This window comes from Sus scrofa, chromosome 9 (assembly GCF_000003025.6).
Source record: "Sus scrofa isolate TJ Tabasco breed Duroc chromosome 9, Sscrofa11.1, whole genome shotgun sequence".
In the NCBI taxonomy this organism is placed as follows: Eukaryota; Metazoa; Chordata; class Mammalia; order Artiodactyla; family Suidae; genus Sus; species Sus scrofa.
This window is the reverse complement of record NC_010451.4, coordinates 119,872,135-119,893,639: the sequence shown is the minus strand read 5'-3', so window position 1 is coordinate 119,893,639 and position 21,505 is coordinate 119,872,135. Positions and strand designations below refer to the sequence as shown.

The 21,505-nt window shown below is 46.2% G+C and overlaps 1 protein-coding gene across 1 annotated transcript; it reads left to right on the top strand.

The window, feature by feature from the left end:
- On the top strand, positions 292–19,122 carry LOC106505010 (quinone oxidoreductase-like protein 2). Its single transcript, XM_021063967.1, is given in 10 exon segments — positions 292–401; positions 484–592; positions 4,187–4,283; positions 6,249–6,307; positions 7,602–7,667; positions 8,441–8,550; positions 10,333–10,414; positions 15,356–15,537; positions 18,348–18,576; positions 19,114–19,122. Coding segments are annotated over 10 exon segments (993 nt in total). The 5' UTR covers positions 292–351.

The window sequence follows — 21,505 nt, the reverse complement described above, 5'->3', positions numbered from 1 at the left end:
TGGAAAAAAATAAAAATCATTATTTAAAAAAAAAATCTTCAAATTTGCTACCAAAAATACCAACAAAGGTTCATCTCGGGGTATCTCTATTTACTGGACTCCCCATTCCCTTCAACAGGCTCCAGCTGGCGGGGTGGGCGGGGGGAGGGGGCACGGGCGCACCGAGAAGCCCGGCCGCCGCCTCCAGCCTGGGGTCGGGTCGCGTTCCGGCGGGTCCCAAGCTCCCGTCTGCAGTCCGCCCGCAGGGGCGGGGCAGGGGCGGGGCGGGGGGGCGGGGCTGGATGGGGTGGGCGGTGCCCGGCTCTTCTTGCTGCGCTGGGACTGCTCCCCTACGGAGACTTGGTCGGGGCCATGCAGACGGCGGCGTGGGCACGGTACTTGTCTCGGTCGTGGCTCTGCAGGTGCGACTCTGACCCATCCCCGAGCCCCCAAAGGCAACCCCGGGTTCGAACCCCGTAATCCAAGCTTTGTCTTGCGTTGCAGGAGGGCCTGGCCAGGCTGCAGCCGGCACTACCGGGCCGTGCTGTGCTCCGAGTTGAAGCAGCCCCTGGCAATTGAGGAGGTCGCCCCCCGTCCTGTTGGGCCCCACGAGGTAGGGTGACTCGCCTGGCTCCGGACCCCTGCACGCCCCTTTTGAAATTGCAGTCCTCCTCGGTGGGACTTAACACCCACCTGCACCTCAGATTCGGGCTCGTATCCACTGTCTCTGACTTGGAGGGGACTGAACCCACTGGACTTTGTTTTTGTTTTTAACTAAAACCGCCCACCTAATGTTGGGACTTACTGACGACTCTGCACCCCGACAGACAACGGGACAGGCAGAGTGAGTTTATTAGCACAGGAGGTTTGTGAGAGATCTGAGAAGGCAGGCTGTGTCCCAGGACTGAGAGGACACATTAATTTTTATAAACGAAAGAAACGTAGGAAGCGAAGACCACCTTCTTCCTCAATCTCTGGCAGAAGTCAAGGTCACATCATTAGTTCCTTCTTTGACCCCACATAGTTTAACCCAGCAGTCATAGTGCTATTTAAATCTATGTATAAATTAACTATACTTCAATAAAACTTAAATCATATGTGTATTAGCAAAAGGGTGGTAACATACTAAAATTTGGTAATTCATTTCAGGTTTTGGTATAATATCCCCTTTCACCTAGTGTCTTTCCCTTTGCACCTCACCTATATTCCTGTCTTGGCAGAAATGCTACTCTTCAAGGACTATTAACTGACTTCATGTAACAAGATTCAGGCTCTATTGTCCTGTGTTTTAACTAGCAGCACTTGTGGCTTGAGTGTTTCTGGCACTTGAATGTGCCTGACCTTCCTTCAAGGTAGAGTAGATTGTTGCTAGGTTACTGGATTCTTTCCCCCCAGTGGTCATTAGTTTACAGGGCCTCCCAACTCCTTTAAAATTGCCTGTCTTTAATCCCTTACTGGGATTTATTTAATTATCCTGCTCTATCCCTATCACTTTCACTCTCTCCACAGGGCCACCACCCACATCCTGGGGCTCCTGTCCCCACCCAATTCCTGAGTGGACTGAAGGGTTACTTTGAGCTGGGCTTCTAGAAAGGCCCTTTTTGCGGGGTGGGGTGGGGGGGTGTCACAAAAAAAGCTGAAGTGCAAAGTGCAAAAAGTTTTGTTCCCTGAAACAGCCAGAGCGGTTGGTTGCCTTAGAAACAGAGAATTCTGATTTACACAGGACTTTGCATAACCAACTGAAAGTTTTTTTTTTTTTTTTTTTGTCTTTTTGCCATTTCTTGGGCCGCTCCTGCGGCATATGGAAGTTCCCAGGCTAGGGGTCTAATCGGAGCTGAAGTCGCTGGCCTACACCAGGGCCACAGCAACGTTGGATCCGAGCCATGTCTGCAACCTACACCACAGCTCACGGCAACGCTGGATCTTTAACCCACTGAGCAAGGGCAGGGACTGAACCCGCAACCTCATGGTTCCTAGTCAGATTTGTTAACCACTGCGCCACGACGGGAACCCCCTGAAAGTTATTGATTAACCCAGAGAAATGGATCCCATCCTTTGCTTCCTCTCCTTCAGTGTCAGCATGTGACATTGCCCTCCCTCCTCCCCCCAGCCAGCTCGTTAATGCCCTGTATTTCCATGCTGCTGCATCTTGAGCCCTCCTCTGGTATACTGCAGTGATTTGGGGTGATGGGGCTTAGTTAAGGATTGTGGGCATGTACCCACAATTAGGGTGGTGGGAAATATGATTGTCACGTTGGCCTGGCCCGTCGACCACCTGGTGACACTGTCCTCTCTTGTGGAGAACGAGAACCTCGGACAGGGTGAAGCAGGCAGTGAGTCTCGGGGTTGGGGGCCCCTGGTAAGAGACAGAAATATGGCTGCAGCCCGGAAGCATCCCTGACACGGACCCTGTGACTCAGTGGATGATTTGGGTGAGTGCAGAATAGCAGTCAGTCCGCTTCCTGGGATTCGCATGCTGAAAGATGTTCACCTTGAGTCAAGGTGAAGTGTGGCTTGAGGATTTATATGTGCCATACACGCCAACACCTGTGTCATGCACACAGGGTGCGTAGGCTTGAGGGCAGGGCTCCTTTGTTCTGTTATTTGTCCAGACACTTCTCTGTCAGGAATCAGCTCATGAGAGCGGGGACTCTACAGGTTTTATCCACCATTATGTTCCCAGAGTCGGGAATGGTGCCTGGTGTGTGGCAGATGCTTCAGACATTGTTGAATGAAGGCATTGTGCCCATAAAATATCTCCTCACCAATACGGCCATCTCTGTATGAAATCGGAAATCTGAACAAATGAAAGAATGTCACTGAGGCTGCATTTCCTCCTGTGATTCCAAGCCCTGATAAGTTGGATTGATTACTTCTGTGATTCCAAGCCCTGTTGATTTTTATTGATCTAACGTCAGGCTGCATCAGAATCACCCTTGTCAGTAAAGATCACTGGGCTTTGTCCCCAGAGTTTTTTTTTTTTTTTTCCCCACGCCCACTGCCTGTGGAAGTTCCTAGGTCAGGGATCAAACCTGAGCCACAACAGTGATGATGCCAAATCCTTAACTGCTAGGCTACCAGGGAACACCCTTTCCCCACGGTTGCTGATTCAGTAGGTTGGGGCTGAGATTTTGAACTTTCAATAAGTTGCCAGGTGACACCGAAGATGGTGGTCTGGGGAACCACACTTGGAGAACCACTGCCTAACAAAGTCTAGAGAAACTGCTGCAGGCTTGCCTCCCCTCTAGCTACTTCAAGGAACATAGAAGGTAGGCACTCTAGGACCAGCTTCTCCGATGTCTGACTCCCCAGACAGCTGATCATGTTACCCTCTGATTAAAGTCTTTAAGTGGCTTACCTTGTTCCTGCTAGGAAGACCAAGATCTTCAATGAAGCCTACAAACCCTTGGATGGTGTGGGGCTGCCGTCCAGCCCCCTCTTTTTCTCTTCTTTGTGCTCTAAACTCACTGTTTTTTCTTTTGTCCTCACCCCTGGGCCTTTGCACATGTCATTGCTTTTGTCTGTGCCAGGCTCCCACCCTTTTGAATGGTAACTCTTAGCTGTTCTTAGTTCAAGTGTTACTTTTGCAGGGGATTCTCCTTATTTCCCCCAAAGGTCAAAACTCCCCAGTGTGTGCTTTTATAGCACCCTATATTTGTGCACCGTACCTTTAACATTTTGTGTAGGAGTTGTAATTTATTTTTTAAAAATTATTTTTCTTTTTGTCTTTTTAGGGCCACACCCATGGCATATGGAGGTTCCCAGGCTAGGGGTCAAATCAGAGCTATAGCTGCTGGCCTACGCCACAGCCACGGCAATGCCAGATCCAAGCTGTGTCTGGCGACCTACGCCACAGCTTACGGCAATGCCAGATCCTTAACCCACTGAGCAAAGCCAGGGGTCGAACCTGCGTCCTCATGGATGCTAGTCAGATTCATTTCTGCTGAGCCACAATGGGTGCTCCCAGGAGTTGTAATTTAATACATAAGTCTTCATAATCCTTTGGTTAATGTCTGTCTTCTTGACCATAGTTTTAGCTAGCTCCATGAGGGCAGGAACACTGTCCATTTTGTCTCATGATTGTACACTGGTACTTAGTTCAGTACCTGGCATATAGTACGCATTCAGTAAGCATAATGGTATAATTGAATGAACTTTGTCTTCATGGATGTGTACTGCTCTTCCTTGTGCTCTCTTTCCTTTGCAGGTCAGAGTTGATGTCCATTTCTCTGGAGTTAACTTTGCTGATATTTTGGTATGTCGTGGTCAGTATCAGGAAAAGCCCCGACTTCCTTTCATACCTGGTGAGTAGGAAGGGGCCAAGTGCCTGCTTCAGGTAAAGAAGATAACAGAACTTTCAGAACCATGTGCTTCATCTCAGGTACTATGGTGGCGGTGCTTGCCTGCTGTCAGTGGTGTCGCAGATTTGTCAGTCTCAGTGCTAATGAAAATCACTAGATTACAGGGGCTGTGGCCATAATTATTCTAGTCACATTCATGTGACTGTCTTGCTGGTGTTACCTCCTCTCCCCCTGCCACTGGCCCTGTTATATCTGGCTCATTAAATAATTGACTGTTTGATTGATAGAAATATAATTTTTTTTTTTTTGGTCTTTTTGCCATTTCTTGGGCCGCTCCCGCGGCATATGGAGGTTCCCAGGCTAGGGGTCAAATCGGAGCTGTAGCCACCTGCCTATGCCAGAGCCACAGGCATCTTTTTTTTTTTTTTTTTTTTTTTTTTTTTTTTTTTTTTTTTTTTTTTTTTTTTTTTTTTTTTTTTTTTTTTTTTTTTTTTTTTTTTTTTTTTTTTTTTTTTTTTTTTTTTTTTTTTTTTTTTTTTTTTTTTTTTTTTTTTTTTTTTTTTTTTTTTTTTCTCGCGGATTGAGCCGCGTCTGCAACCTACACCCACAAGCTCACGGCCAACGCCAGATCCGTCAACCCACTGAGCAAGGGCAGGGACCGAACCCGCAACCTCATGGTTCCTAGTCGGATTCGTTAACCACTGCGCCACGACGGGAACTCCCCCTTTCATTCCTTGACAGTGCCTTGATTTTGGTTTTTCACTGAAAGATCATAAATGTGTGGTTGCAGCTAAAACTCAGTCCTCACAAATACATTCCCAAAGAAACCGAATACCAAGGGATCAGAAAGAAGAAACAGTTTGTACATTTCTTAGCAGCTCGTGCTCAGATTTGCCTTATGCCCAATCCGATTACATTTAGATCCTGAATGTGTGGACCAGTGACTGATTTTTATTGTTGAAATTTATTAAAAGATGTAAATAGAGTGTGTCTACAGTTCAGGTATATTTTATACAGACAGCTAGCATTAAGCACACAGTGATTGCAAAACAGTTGCTGTGTTGTGGCCATAGGGTATTTGGTTTGGTCTCAACAGTTGGAACTGTTTGTATTTGCTTACATGCCAGATAGGGGAGAAGATGTCATACTCAATTGAGTTATTCTTCTGGCAGCTCAAGTGGAAAATGGATGATCATTAAATTCAGAAATTTTGGAGGTGGAAGAGGAAAGGGCAGACAACACCGGTTCATCTAGTTGAGCAAAGTACCGTAGGATAAACTAGTTCATGTCCTTGAGGGCCTCACAGTCCAGAAGAGGAGACAGGTATACAGATACACACTGTATGATGGGAGTTCCCCTTGTGGCTCAGTGGGTAAGGAACCTGACATAGTGTCCATGAGGATGTGGGTTCGATCCCTGGCCTCACGCAGTAGGTTAAGGATCCAGTGTTGCCGCAAGCTGCAGTGTAGGTCACAGATGCGGCTCAGATCTGGTGTTGCTGTGGCAGTGGTGTAGACCGGTGGCTGTAACTCTGATTCGACCCCTAGGCTGGGAACTTCCATATGCCTGCGGGTGCAGCTGTAAAAAGAAAACACCAAAACCCAAAACAAACAAAAAACAACCATCTGATGAATATTGTCATTGGAATGCTTTAGGAGGCCAAGGTGCCAGTGGTCAGGGTCAAAAGAGCTTGTGTACCCGTGATTCTCTGTGCTTTTGCCCGTTCTTGAAAGTTTCATTTGTGTCATGGTGAGAAGGGGACTGTTGTAGCTTTTCAGATGATGATCATGAAATCTGAGTTCTCGTTCCCGTGCTTTGGGTACCACACTCTTACCTTCTTCCCAGGTGGGAGGAACACGAACCCTCTCGGCTCTAGAAAGCTCATGGGACAGGCTGTTGATTAGGGTTTTCTTGTCTCCCTGGTGCTCAGCTTTACAGATAACCTGATCTTTAAACAAATTGCTTTAGGAGTGGAGTTTTCTGGAATAGTATTGGAGACAGGCAGAGATGTCCACACGGTGAAAGAGGTAAATCAGTTGAAAGCTTGGGAATTGATGTGAAAAATCACTATGAGAAATGTGCTGACTTCATTTGTAGCCAAAGGGTCTTGCTTCTCCTGGTCTTTGCCAACAGACACCACAAGGAAAACGAGATGGAAGGGGTAGAAACTAATTCTGAATGGGGGGAAGGAAGCCCGTGCAGGTTCCCGGCTTCGATAAACTTTTTATTACTAATAAAAGGCAGCACCTGGGTTTTTAGTTAGTGCGAGGATAGAGAATCCCCAAATTTCAGCCTCTTGGGAAGAAAATTAATACTGGGATTCTTTTCTTTTTTGCTTTCTTTCTTTTTTTTTTTTTTTTTGCCTTTTTAGGGCCATACCTGTGGCATATGGAGGTTCCCAGGCTAGGGATCAAATTGGAGCTGTGGCTGCCAGCCTACAGCACAGCCACAGCAACGCCAGCTCCGAGCCGTGCCTGCAACCTACACTGCAGCTCACGACAATGCTGGATCCTTAACCCACTGAGGGAGGCCAGGGATCAAACCCACATCCTCATGGATACTAGTCGGGTTCGTTACCACTGAGCCACAATGTGAACTCCAACACTGGGATTCTAATTCATATCAGCCTTTTCTTCCTTCTTTCTTTCTTTCTTCCTTTCTTTCTTTTGTCTTTTTAGGGCTGCACGCACGGTATGTGGCGGGTCCAGGCTAGGGGTTGAACTAGAGCTACAGGCTGCCGGCCTACACCACAGCAATGCCGGATCCTTAACCCACTGAGCAAGGCCCGGGATTGAACCTGCATCCTCACAGATGCTAGTCAGATTTGTTTTCTGCTGAGCCATGGCAGGAACTCCATATCAGCCTTTTCTTTACTCCAGCCCGTCTTCAAAACGTGCTCAGTTTGGCTTGGCAACGTGATGGGGGTAGTGACAAAATGGCCGAATCATTTGCTAAACATTAACACCGAATAGATAATTATTGTTTTCTTTTTTTTAGGGCTGCACCCACAGCATATGGAGGTTCCCAGGGTAAGGGTCAATTCGGAGCTGTAGCTGCCAGCCTACACCGCAGCCACAGCAACACAGGATCCTTAATCCACTGAGCGAGGCCAGGGATCGAACCTGCAACCTCATGGTTCCTAGTTGGATTTGTTTCCGCTGCGCCATGACAGAAACTCCAACATCGAATAGATAATTAAGGGAACCTGTGTCTTACTGGGTCCGAAAGGAAAATTTTCTTTCTTTTTTGGGGTTGATTTGGGAAGGCGTGAGTGGCAAGGGCGTGCATCCGAACGTGCCCTTACTGGTGTTTTCCTTGCAGGGAGATCGAGTTATTGGCTTAAGGAGGCTTAATTGTATGGCTGGAGAATGCATCATTGATCACAAGGTAGCCCTACCTCCCAATATAAATGCTTGGAGATGACTTTTTCTTCCTTCTTTTGTTTAATTTCCATCTGTCCCATATTCCTTCTCCTTCTTTCCCTCTCTTTCTTTGTATGCTTTTGGTTACATCTTGTTTGACAGCCAAGCACTTCTGTCTTTCAAATGCTAACCCTCTTTTTTTTTTGATCAAACCCTTGCGCAGAGCTTTGTTTGTGTTGAGTGCTTGAATGAAGAAGAGGGTTTTGTTTTCAGAGTCCTGGAGCAACAGGCTGGCTGCCCTGTTAGACCATAGGTGGTTTTGGTAGAAAAACTGGTTTGGGGCATTGAGCTGCGTGCAATGGATTTCTCCCCAACACCAGGCTTGTGAAAGAGAGAGTCCTGGGAACGCAGCCAGCCAGTGTGGGGGTTGGGGTGGGGTGGGGCAATGGTTGTGCAGGATGTGAACGGTGCCCCCTAGTGGTAAATGGTGCATTCCCCCCCAGCTTTATTGGAGATACATTTTTTTTTTTTTTACCATCCAGTGCACTCATTACACTACAGTGGCCTGTGTTATGTCTTTTGTAAGCTGGTTCCTTCCTGATCCAAATGCCAGCCTTAGGATTTTTGAAGACTGGTGCACCCAACCCACAGCGTGCAACAGCTCACTCGGTCTTGACTTCCACTGGGCTTATTTCCTGACATACGTTGCCCTTTGGAGTCAAAGCACATTATGGATTGGGCAGCTGTTTGAGCAGGGACAGGTGCTTAATCCCTAAATCACTGTAATCTCTTTTATAGGCACTGTGGCAGATTCCAGAAGGGATCTCCCTCCGAGAGGCTGCTGTCCTGCCTGCATCTTATAGCACTGCTATTTTGGCCCTGGAGCATCGGGCCCGTACCCAGCCTGGGTGAGGAGAGAGTAGACAGCAGAGGGCTAGATGCTACCTTCTCTGATACCAGAAGTGCCCACCAAGACCCTGCCCCTCCCTTCCCCTTCCCTGACCTTTACCTCGTGTTCCGTCTGTCTGAGGAAAAGTCAAAGGAAGGGCGGGCCCCCTGATTGGAGTCTGGTGACAGTGGGGATATCCTTTTGTCTGAGAGGAAATGGTAGACTGTGAACTTGGTCAGTGTGAATTTGGAGAAATCTCTCTCTCAAATCTGACCCCTCTGGAGATTACCTCCTAGAAAACTTTCCATTTTAGAGAGTTGGTTTTTTGTTTTGTTTTTTGCTTTGTAGAGCCATACCTGCGACATATGAAGATTCCTAGGCTAGGGGTCGAATTGGAGCTGCAGCTACCAGCCACAGCCACAGCCGTGCCAGAACCAAGCCGTGTCTGTGACCTACACCACAGCTCATGGCAGGGCAGGATCCTTAACCCACTGAGCGAGGCCAGGTATAGAACCTACATCCTCATGGATCCTAGTTGGTTAGGATCAAGGAACTCCACGGTGGTTTTAGTGGAGACGTGTGGTATGTGTTTCTCTGAGGCTTGGCTGGGTGTTTGTAACTGGGATATTTTAAATGCAGAGGTGCCGAAGTTCCCTCTTTACCGGGAGTGTACCTACAGCTTCTTGCTCTTTTTGGTGGCCTCAGAATTGCTCCAGAGAGATGGATTTAGTTGAGCAATGGCTACTGCATTGATCATCACCTTCTAAACTTTGCAGTGTTTAGTACACGAATGGTCTTAGGAGAGAACATACAAAGCAGAAATTGGAGTCGTGCAAAGGAGGCTGTCACTGGAAGGAGGAAGAGGCTACCTAGAGAGATTAGGGACACTTGCCTGGAAAGTCTTCACGACTAGACCACATGAACATGGATTTATGTACATAGTCCTACTCTCGAGGCTAGAGACCGTGTATATACCGTACATGTGCACAAAATGTTGAATTCAGTGGCCTCTCAGTTCTCTGCTTTTTTTGACTGCACCAGTGACACATGGAAGTTCCCAGGCCAGAGATCGAACCCACACCATGGCAGTGACAATGCCCGACTCTTAACCCCTAGGCCACCAAGGAACTCTCAGTTCTCTTCTTGGTTTAAAATGTCCTCCCTTAAAAATGTTTCTGGGAGTTCCCGTTGTGGCACAGTGGTTAATGAATCCGACTAGGAACCATGAGGTTGCGGGTTCGATCTCTGGCCTTGCTCAGAGGGTTGAGGATCCTGCATTGCCATGAGCTGTGGTGTGGGTCACAGACTCAGCTCGGATCATGTTGCTGTGGCTGTGGCGTAGGCCAGTGGCTACAGCTCCGATTGGACCCCTGGCCTGGGAACCTCCATATGCTGCTGGAAGCGGCCCTAGAAAAGGCAAAAAGACGAAAAAAAAAAAAAAAAAAAAAACCCAAAAAACCAAAAAAACAAAAAACAGGTTTCTGAAATCTGGAGTTCCCGTTGTGGTGCAGTAGAGACAGATCCGACTAGGAACCATGAGGTTGCAGGTTCGATCCCGGCTTTGCTCAGTGGATTAAGAATTTGGTGTTGCCGTGAGCTGTGGTGTAGGTCACAGATGCAACTTGGATCTGGCATTGCTGTGACTGTGGTATAGGCCAACAGCTCCGATTAGATCCCTAGTCTGGGAACCTCCATATGCCACTGTGGGTTTGTCCATAAAAAGAAAAAAAAAATGTTTGTGAAATCTTACTGCTGGATGATTTTTGGTTTCTTGAATAACACTCATCTTTCTCTGGCACAGAGAAACTGTTTTAGTGACGGCAGCTGCTGGAGCCACAGGCCTGGCTGTGATAGATGTGGTGACAAATGTTCTTCAGGCCAAGGTATTCGCATGTGTGATTCTCTGTTAAAAGCATCATACCTCCAGGGAGTTCCTGTTGTGGCACAGCAGAAACGAATCCATCTAGGAACCATGAGGTTGTGGGTTTGATCCCTTGCCTCGCTGCCGTGAGCTGTGGTGAAGGTCGCAGATGCGGCTCTGATCCTGCGTTGCTGTGGGCTCTGGTGTAGACTGGCAGCTACAGCTCCAATTTGACCCCTGGCCTGGGAACCTCCACATGCCATGGGCGAAGCCCTATAAAGACAAAAAGACAAAAAAAAAAAAAAAAAAAAAAAAAGAAAAGAAAAGAAAAAAAGAAAAAAAACCAACCTCTAGTTTTCCAACATGGAATATCTTCATTTATTTATTAAAAATCTTGCACAAGCCACCTGGAGTAGGGCCTTGCCATCTGTTTGCTTGCAGTCTAGTGAGGGGACTTAGGAATAGACGGGTTATCCTTCCAGCTACTAGAACCTGGTTCAACTCGCTTCACAGCCCTTTCACGTTCTGTTCCCTCCACTAGAATGCTCTGAACTGTCTCCCCCTGGACCTCAAATTTAAAATCAGATGTTGCTTTTTTGAGGAAGTATTCTTTGTCCCTCAGGAGATATTCCCCCCACTCCTGACTCTGTGTGGTCTCACAGCATCCTCAGTGTCTCCTGGTGTGTGTTAATCCTCGACTTGTGTCATTCTTGCCCCAGTGTCTCCCTCCCACTGGTCTCTAATCTCCACGGAGGCAGGAGTAGTGTCTGTGTGATTCCTTATTGTAGTCCCAGCGCCTAGCATGCATGGTACATAGACCTTGGTAGTCACTCCATAATTATTCCTTTTTTTACTTTTTGTCTTTTTCTGGGGCTGCTTCCCTCCGCATATGGAGGTTCCCAGGCTAGGGGTCTAATTGGAGCTGTAGTTGATGGCCTACGCCAGAGCCACAGCAAGGAGGGATCCGAGCCACATCTGCGACCTACACCACAGCTCACGGCAATGCTGGATCCTTAACCCACTGATCAAGGCCGCGGATCAAACCCACAACCTCATGGTTCCTAGTCGGATTCGTTAACCACTGTGCCACGACGGGAACTCCCCATAATTATTCCTTGAATGAATGAATGAATGAATGAAAGACTCAGCTCCTACAGAGGCTTTTCTCTGAGGCTGTGGGTGTCAGAGAAGAAGCATTTCTTGGAGCAGGTGGACATTTAAGCTGGCTTTTGCAGGATTGGTAGTAGTTGAGTCGAGGAAGAAGGGATGTGAAGGCCATTTAAGTGGTGGGAGGACACATTAGGAGACAGAAACGTTGGTACTAAGCATGATGTCTTCAGGGGCTTGCAAATAGCATCTGTGGAGCAAAGGGTGGGGGTGGGTAATGGTGGGAGACGATTCCACAGAGGTGGGCAGAGATCAGATCATGAGGCCCTGAGGAATCTGAACATTTCTTAGGAGCTCTCAGAAGCTGCTGAGGACTTTAAGCCTAGAAGCGACATGATCATCTTTGCATTTTGTCAAGTTCACTTTGGTAGCAGTGGGGACGAGGGATAGGTAGAGGCAAGGTCAGGGGTGATCTGGAGACAGTAGGACAGACTCCTGGAGCAATTCACACCAGAGGTGATGATCAGAGAGATACCGAAGGAGAAGAGAATTTGGTAACTGGAGAGCATCCCAATACAGTTGAAAGAACAAGGGCTTAGAAGTTAGCCTGACCTTGACTCATATTCTAGCTCTTCTCTAGCTTAATAGCTTCAGTCTCCTCATTTGTACAATAATGCTTTTCTCATAGAGTGGTTATGGAATATGGAGATCACACGAGCAGCGTGCCCACTATAGGGCAAGGTGTGTCGGGGGGGAATGCCTTGAAAGGGATCTTCTTATTAGACATCGAGGGGGAAGGTGCAAACTAGGTTCACTTGGGGATTTGCCATTTTTTGGGATTGAGAACCCAGGAAGAAATGATGAGTTTGGTTTTGGACACAGGGAGTGTGAGGTTCCTGTGGAGCCTGCAGTTGGCATATTCAGAGGTGCCAGGATACTGTACAGGGTTGGTGATAATTGGACTGGTCTGGAATGTCTTCAAGGGGCATCTCTTTTCTCACGCTGACTTTCTTTTGAAAAGGACATGTGAGTTCTAAAAGCCATCTTGGATACCAGGAGGCTGCTCATGGAATATTAACACATTTCAACTCAAAAGTAATGGCTTTTAGCATCTCTCTTCGTGGGAGACCAAAATTAGTCTCATTGTTTCGAACCATTGACTACTGAACCTTTCTGGGAAGATGAAATTGTACTGTTGATTAGAGAAGTTAAGTAGAAAAATTTGCTTCAGTGCAGATCTTAAAATGAAGCTGTATTTTCTCCAGCAGCAATAATAGTTTTAAGCAAAAGCAAACAAAAATAAGATCATGCCATCGACTTGGAACAGGTCATTTTTCAAAGAGTTTTATTGAATTATAGTGGCTTTACAAAGTTGCGACAATTTCTGCTGTGCATCAAAGTGATTCAGTTCTACATATACACACATCCATTCTTCTTCAGATTCTTTCCCCATAGAGGTTGTTACAGAATATTGGGTAGTTTTCCCTGTGCTATACAGCAGCGGGTCCTGTTGACCATCCCTAGAACAGGTCATTTTGATAACACCTTCCATTCACTGCATTTCGTGTTGCTTTCAAAGTGCCTCCACAGCAATGATCTTACCCGTGGTCCTCACAGAGACTCTGGGAGTTGGGCATGTACGTGGTTATTATCCCTATTTCACAGATGAAGAAAGTGAGGCACCAGGAGAGCAAATGATTCACAGCAGGCCTCGCGGGGACTGAGCTAGAATCCTGGGAGAATCCTGGGATTGGAATTGGGCGCCTGAGCCTAGTCTGGTGCCTGTCCTCTGTGGCACTGTGTGCTGGGAGCCCTCAGTGAAATGCAACTTTTGGGGGATTTCACAGCCGGGGGCGGGGGGTGGGTATTTGAGGGTAGCTTTCAAAGAGTTAGAGATCAGTTTGAAATCTTTTCAAGGCACGGGTGTTCTGAAGCGTTTGCACGCAAGTTCTGCATGTCACCCGGGGGCCAAAGTGCTTGGGCGGGCAGGTGCTCCCCAGTGATAAGGCACCTCTAGGCAGTTCTTCAGTGTTTGAAGCTTTTCTGGAGACCTCAAGCCCCAGACCTCCTCATGGTATGGCCCGCAGCCATGTGTGCCGTCTTTGGCAGGCCTTAGACAAGGCTTTCTCCCAGGGGGATGGAGTGGAAAAGCATGGGCTCTGGTGTCAGCAGCACTGGGTTGTTCTACCACCTGCTATCTGGATGATCCTGGCTTACATAACCTCTCTGGGTCTATGTCTATGATTATGGAATGGGAGTAACTATCCTTCCCCCCCAATGTTCTTATGAAGTTTAACTAGAATAAAGGATTGCATGTATGTAACAATAGATTCATTTATCTAACACTTTGTTTTCTAAGTGCTTTATATGCAATATATCATTTAACATTTTGTTTTATTTTTAATTTAATTTAATTTTAATTTTATTTTATTTGTCTTTTTAGGCCCACACCCAAGGCATACAGAAGTTCCCAGGGGATGGATCAAATTAGAGCTGTGGCCACTAGGCTACACCACAGCCATAGCCATAGCCACGCAGGATCCTAGCCATGTCTGTGACCTATACAACAGCTCACGGCAGTGCTGGATCCCCGACCCACTGAGTAAGGCCAGGGATCGAACCCACATCCTCGTGGATACCAATTGGATTTCCACTATGCCACAATGGAAACTCTTCATTTAACTTTAAAAATATTTCTTATTTTATGGATGAGGTAACTGAAGCTTAGGGAAGTTGGTTGGCAGTATAGAGACTAAAAGCATGAATTCAGGAAATGAATTACCCACGTTTGGATCCCAGTTTTTCCTCCTATCAGCTGTGTGACCTTGAGCAAGATACCTAACTTGTTTTGCCTCAGTTTCTTCATCTCTAAAATGGGGATAATACTAGCGTATATATTATTGGGCTATTAATATTGAATGAGTTATTAATATATGTAAAGTATTTAAAATAGTGTCTGTCACATAGTAAGCATTATGTAAGTGCTAGTTCTTACTAGGTACGTTGCCTTAGGTAACACAGCTAGTTAGTAGCAGAGTCAGGATATGAACTTTGGTCTGTCTGACTTCAAGATCTTTCCATTGAATCATGTTTTACTCTCTGAGAAGCCTGTCCTGATCTTCTAGATCTAGGTCAGCTACTTCTAGCTTGCACTTCCAGAACTCTCTGTAATTCCGCATCATACTGCTGGATCTTGCTTTCTTGACTCTCAGCTTGGTATTCAGCTTGTGTCCTTACTACTTGACTTATAGTAGGTACGCAGTGAATGGTGGTTTTAAGTTGCACTTGGAGAAGACTGTGAGTATCTCCTGAACCATCTCCTAGCTAGACCTGCTGGGGTTCCAGCATTCCTGGAAACGTGGACCCCCTTGCCAGGGAGGGCATGGGGCACCAGTGTGATGGGCTGTGTGATGGGCCTGATGTATTGGATTGAGGCCGATGCTCAGATGGTGAAGTTATATTGGTTTCCTTGATGAGTGCCCGCTGGTTGGAGGGCGGGTGGGTGGGGGGAGCCCCTCTTGGTACAAATTGTGAACCGTCAGAAGCATTGTGTGGTTTTTTTTTTTTTTTTTTTTTTTTTTTTTTGGTCTTTTTGCCTTTTCTAGGGCCTCTCCTGCGGCATATGGAAGTTCCCAGGCTAGGGGTCTAATCGGAGCTGTAGCTGCCGGCTTACACCAGAGCCACAGCAATGTGGGATCCAAGCCGCGTTTGTAACCTACACCCCAGCTCACAGCAATGCCGCATCCTCAACTCACTGAGTGAGGCCAGGGATTGAACCTGCAACCTCATGGTTCCTAGTCGGATTGATTAACCACTGAGCCACGACAGGAACTCCAGCATTGTGTTCTTTATGCAGGTCATAGCAGCAGCTGGAAGTGAGGAGAAGTGCAAGCTGGCGATGCAGAAGGGCGCACAGTTCAGTGTGAACTACAGTCAGGGCAGCCTGAAGGAGGCACTGGGGAAGCTGGTGGGCAGCAGAGGGGTGGACGTGGCCATCGACACCGTGGGAGGAGATGTCTTCCTGGAGGCTCTCCGCAGGTGCGTGCCGTGGTCTTCCCCAGGGCGGGGCTCTGCTGAAACCTTTCCAGACCTCTGCCTGCCTTCTGGCCTTGTTTCTTTTTTGTCTTTGCTGCTCACTTTTCCTGTAGGCACCAGCGTCAACGAGAACAGCTGAGTGGGTGGGCGAGAAGGAATAGAAGCAGAGGGAAGATCAGGAAGTGCTCAAATATAGCAGAAACAAAATTTCCAACTGGAAAATATCCAAAAAATGACTTGACTCTCTAGTTGGCAATATCGAATGCTTTAGAAATTATACGCGTGTTAAATTCAGCTCTGCCTGCCCCCACTAACTACTTTATATATGTGGTGTGGGTAATTCTTCAGGCGATCACTCTTCAGATGTTAAAATTCCTGGGGGTGGTGGGCCCTCAGCTCACTGTGCACTGAGGTACAGACTGTTTTGATCTTACTGATTTCTGAAGCAGCCACTAGCAGAGAGGTCTCTTTGACTCATTTTAGTTAAAAAAAAAAAAAAATCACCAGAGATTTAATGAAACTGTTGTCTCCATACCAATTCTCTCTCTCTCTCTCTCTCTCTCTCTTTTTTGGGGGTGGGGTGGGTGGGTGCTGCACCTGCCGTGGAGGTTCCCAAGCTAGGGGTCGAATCGGAGCTGTGTTGCTGCTGGCCTACACCACAGCCACGGCAACACAGGATCCCTGACCCACTGAGCGAGGCCAAGGATCGAATCCCCATCCTCAGGGGCTCACTGAGCCACGATGGAAACTCCTCCACACCAATTCTCATTCTCTGTGAACCAGGGACTCTGAAGTGCTCTGATAATATTAGCTTTAATTCTTGTGTCTTCCTGACAAGAACAGTTTTGTGGTTTATCCCAGTTTAAAGTAAAAGAAACAGAAGTAGAGCAGTTTGCCCATAGAAGGCATCTGTGTCATTTGTGGCCCCGTGCATCCCTGCATGTTGCACCCACTACTGTGCTTAGACAGGAGGCAAAGGAAAGTGTGTGTTGACTGAATGAAGAGCCAGGACAGAGAGCTGCTAATACACAGCCTTCTCTTGCCCTCTGCACAACAGTATTTTGGCAACAGCCTCTAAAGAAGAAAAGCAAAAAAGCAAACACCAAACAAACATACATGTATTTTATATCAAAGATGGTCACAGCATTGATTTTATGACTCATTCCTTAGCATGCACTGTATGGTACTTCCCACAGTGGGTTGCAGAAAACTTGTGTGATTTTTGGCTATTATTCACAATTCTCTAGTAAAGTAAAGCTTAAGGGAGTCCTAGAGTAAACCTTAGTATAAAGCAAACGATGCTTCAGTAAAGTGTCTGAGTTCTTATTCTTGCTTCCTTAGTTCAAAATTTTCAAAGTGAGTGGTCTTGAAGTGCAGCATGTGGAATGACATCTATTTACACCTGTCCACGAAGTAGTTGAGTAATTAAATAGACAGCCTTGATTCTAAAGTGGATCCCGGAGTTCCCATTGTGGTACAGTGGAAACGAATCCGACTGGGAACCATGAGGTTGCTCAGTGGCCTCGCTCAGTGGGTTAAGGATCCGGCGTTGCTGTGACCTGTGGTGTAGGTTGGCTGCTATAGCTCTGCTTCGACCCCTAGCCTGGGAACCTCCATATGCTGTGGGTGTGGCCCTAAAAAGACAAAAAAAAAAAAAAATGGGTCCCCTTGCAAAACTGGCTCGTTCCTCTGGCCCCCCTACTACCTTGCTTATGGCTTTTTAAATATTTTCCTACTGGGGGATCCACAGTGTTGCAGAATGTTTCACCCCTGCCAGTTTACAGGGTCAAAGGAATTCCCAGCTGGCGGTTTAATGTATGTTGCTTTTTTTGTTCGTTGTGGTAAAATATACAAAACCTAATATTTAACATTTTAACCTTCTGTAAGTATATGGGTAAACATGCTCGCAATGTTATATAACCATCCCCAACAAAAAACGCTGTACCCCTTAAACAATAACTCCCCTGCCCTCTGTCATCTCTATTCTGCTTTCTGTCTCTATGAATTAATGTACATTGCTCCCCCCGCCACCTTATCCTGTGTTTTTTTTTTTTATCATGGTAAAAAGTACATAACAAAAGATTTGCTGTTTTAAAGTGTATAGCTCAATAGTGTTCAGTATATTTACATGGTGAAATAGATTTCCATAACTTTTTCATCTTGCAAATCTGAAATTATAAATCCTATTAACCAACAACTCCTCTTTGCCCACTACTCCCTAGCCCTTGGTAATGACTATCCCACTTTCTGTTTCTATGAATTTGACTGCTTTTGATACTTCGTACAAATAGAATAATACAGTATTTGTCTTTTTGTAAATGGCTCATTTCACTTAGCATAATGTCCTCAAGCTTTATTCATGTCTTAGCATGTGATGGGATTTCCTTCCTTTTTAAGGCTGGATAATACTCTATTTTATGTATATAGCACATTTTATTTATCCATTCGTCACTTGGTGGACATTTGGACATTTCCACCTCTCGGCTGTTGTAGATAGCACTGCTGTAAACCTGGATGTGTGAGTATCTCTTCATGCCCCTCCTTCCAGTTTTTTTGGGTGTAGACTCAGAAGTGGGATTGCTGGATCATATGGTAGTTCTATTTGCAATTTTTTTGAGGCATCTCCGTACTGTTTTCCATAGCAGTTGCACCATTTTACAGTCCTTACCAACGGTCCATGAGGGTTCCATTTCTCTAAATCCTTGTCCACACTTATTTTCCATTTTGTTTCCTTTTTAATAGTAGCCATCCTCATGGCTGTGAATGTGTTTTGCTTTTAACAATTTTTTTTTTCTTCTCCTTTTCTCCCTCAGCCTGGCATGAGAGGGCAGGATTGTGGTAGTGGGTTTTGCTGGAGGAACCATTGCTTCTGTGCCGGCCAATCTTCTGCTCCTGAAGAATATCTCTGCCATGGGGATATTCGGGGTCCGATACCAGGGCCAGAACTTTCCCGTCTTCTCCAGGGCCCTGTCCTCAGCAATTCAGTACTGCCTTGAAGGGCGCATCCATCCATACATTGGAGCGGTTTTTAAGCTGGAGGAGGTAAGATACTCTTAAGGGATATGATGTAGATTATGCCAGGAAATAATCTGTGTCACACTACTGGGTGGTTTCTCTCTGGATACTCCAAGTCCTCCGTTTATGGAATTAAAGGGTAAAAAAACACAAAGCAGAAGGCTGCAGGGTTCGTAGGATTTCTCCTTGCCTTTTGGGTTGTACGGCTGTATGCACAGGGCTAGCAAGCCACCGGGAGACTGAAACCGTGAGGGCCGTGGGGAAGCTGGAATTGGAGGGCTCTGTCTCCATCACTGGTGTCTTAAACAGAGGGATGTGATAGTGCTTTAGAAAATAATTTACCCGTGTTGATCTGAACTCTGAACCCTGCAACATAAAGGAAGCACTTAACTTGACCTTTGATTTTAGAATATGGACTCTTTAAAGTACAACCAGATGATTTAAACTGGAGGGCTCTGAACAGAACACCAAATCATGCTCGGTTAGCATATGACTATAATTCATCCATTCGTCACTGTAGTTAATTTTGTTGGCTGTTCAAGCCCTTTTTTCATTCCCTCACAGTCCCCATAATGTGGCTTAAACTTTCTCCAAAGTGTAATTGTGTGCATGCATATGCAGTATTGTTGTAAATGCGAATCTGTTAGACATTCACTGTGATGGGTTTGTTGGGGGTCCTAAATTTGTTTTAATGTTCAAAAAACTGTTTTGGTAACTCCAGTCACCTATTGATGGAGGCGATGTTTTGTTCATATGCAGATCCGTGGGCCCCCACGCTGTCAGTGCCAGGCTTCATTGTTCTCCAGCCTTCCATTTCTGTCTTTTCCTATGATGAGGCACATTCTTCTCAAATATGATTTACTTTCTTCCTCATTATTTTGCTTTTTAGGGCCACACTCTTGGCATATGGAGGTTCTCAGGCTAGGGGTCTAATTGGAGCTGTAGCTGCCAGCCTACACCACAGCCACAGCAATGCCAGATCCGAGCCGCGTCTGCCACCTACACCACAGCTCACGACAACGCTGGATCCTTAACCCACTGAGCAAGGCCAGGGGTTGAACCTGCAACCTCCTGGTTCCTAGTCGGTTTTGTTTCTACTGAGCCATGACGGAAACTCTTGTCATTTTATTTTTTATTGCTTTTAAGGGCTGCACGTGCGACATATGGAAGTTTCCAGGCTAGGGGTAGAATTGGAGCTGCAGCTGCCAGCCTATGCCCCAGCTGCGGCAATGCCGGATTCTTAACCCACTGAGTGAAGCCAGGGATTGAACCATGTCCTCAGGGATACTAGTCGGATTCTTAACCTGCTGAGCCACAATGGGAACTCCATATTTTGTCCTTTTAAAATGAAGATGATTAAATGAAATGATAATTTCACTGAACTGTAAAGCCTGGGTGGTTTTCCTTCGTAAATCAGTTAACATATTGGAAACAATTATTTATTAGACCTGCTTTGGCTTGGAAAATGACTGCTGTACTTCTATTTGTATAGTGCTAGACATTCTGGTGCTTTCGTATTCTCCTGAATTAGTAGGCTTATGGATTTGACCTTGATGGTTGATGTTAACATGACCACCTACTTTGGACCAAAGCCTGTTTAGCAGGTATAGGGTGTGAACTTCCAGAGCATTCTCTGCTTTTCCTTCATCAACTTGTAATTACCTCTTTGATGCCTGTCATTCCCTCAGACCATAAACTCCACGCAGGCAGGGTCCATGTGCTGTTTGCACTTCTCATCTCCAGATGCTGGCAGGTCCTCACATATTTATTGGATGAATGATTGAGAGTGTAGGGCTCTAGGGTCAGGCCACCAGAGTTCAGACCCTGGTGCTGTCACTCATCTGGTTATGGGCAAACGACTACCTCTTTTTTTTTTTTGTCTTTTGTCTTTTGTCTTTTTGTCTGTTGTTGTTGTTGATGTTGTTGTTGCTGTACGACTACCTCTTTGTGACTTTGTTTCCCCATCTGTAGTGAGGGCAGTAATATACCCTCCCTCCTAGGTGGTTATGAGGATGAAATAAGACAACACTAGAAAAGCACACAGTAAACACTGTATTTTTTATTTATTTATTTTTGTCTTTTTGCTATTTCTTGGGCCACTCCCGCGGCATATGGAGGTTCCCAGGCTAGGGGTCAAATCAGAGCTGTAGCCTCAGGCCTACGCCAGAGTCACAGCAATGTGGGATCTGAGCTGCAAGCCACCTCTGCAACCTATACCACAGCTCACAGCAACGCCGGATCGTTAACCCACTGAGCAAGGGCAGGGACCGAACCCGCAACCTCATGGTTCCTAGTCGGATTCGTTAACCACTGCGCCACTACGGGAACTCCCCAACAGTATATTTTTTAAAGAGAAATTCGTCGTCATTATAAAATACAGACTTAGCCTTTTCATTTGCCTGAACTGTAACACTTTTGCATTGACATTTTATTTTTTGTTTTTATTTTTTGGTCTTTTTTGTCTTTTTAGGGCCGCACCTGTGGCATATGGAGGTTCCCAGGCTAGGGGTCCAATCAGAGCTGTTGCTGCTGGCCTACACCACAGCCACAGCAATGCCAGATCCTTAACCCACTGAGCGAGGCCAAGGATCGAACCTGCAACCTCATGGTTCCTAGTCAGATTTGTTTCTGCTGCACCAAGACGAGAATGCCACGTTGACATTTTAGAGGGTGAGATTAGAGACCAGTCTTCAGATTTTGAATTTTAACTGGAATTTCTTGTTTTCTGAAGGGTTATATCTCTGCCATGACGGGTGGCTCGTGACTAGGCCCATGATCAGCCCCATGGTGTTATTTAGATGTACTGAGTTTGTTTTCTGTAGGGAGCTGCCCACACATTTCGACCTGACACAGTACTTAAATCTCACAGATCTGAACTTGTTTATGAAGTGAAGGATGGGTGAGATCACCACATGAACAGATTTAAGAGATAGAAAATGTTTGTTTGAGGTTTCCT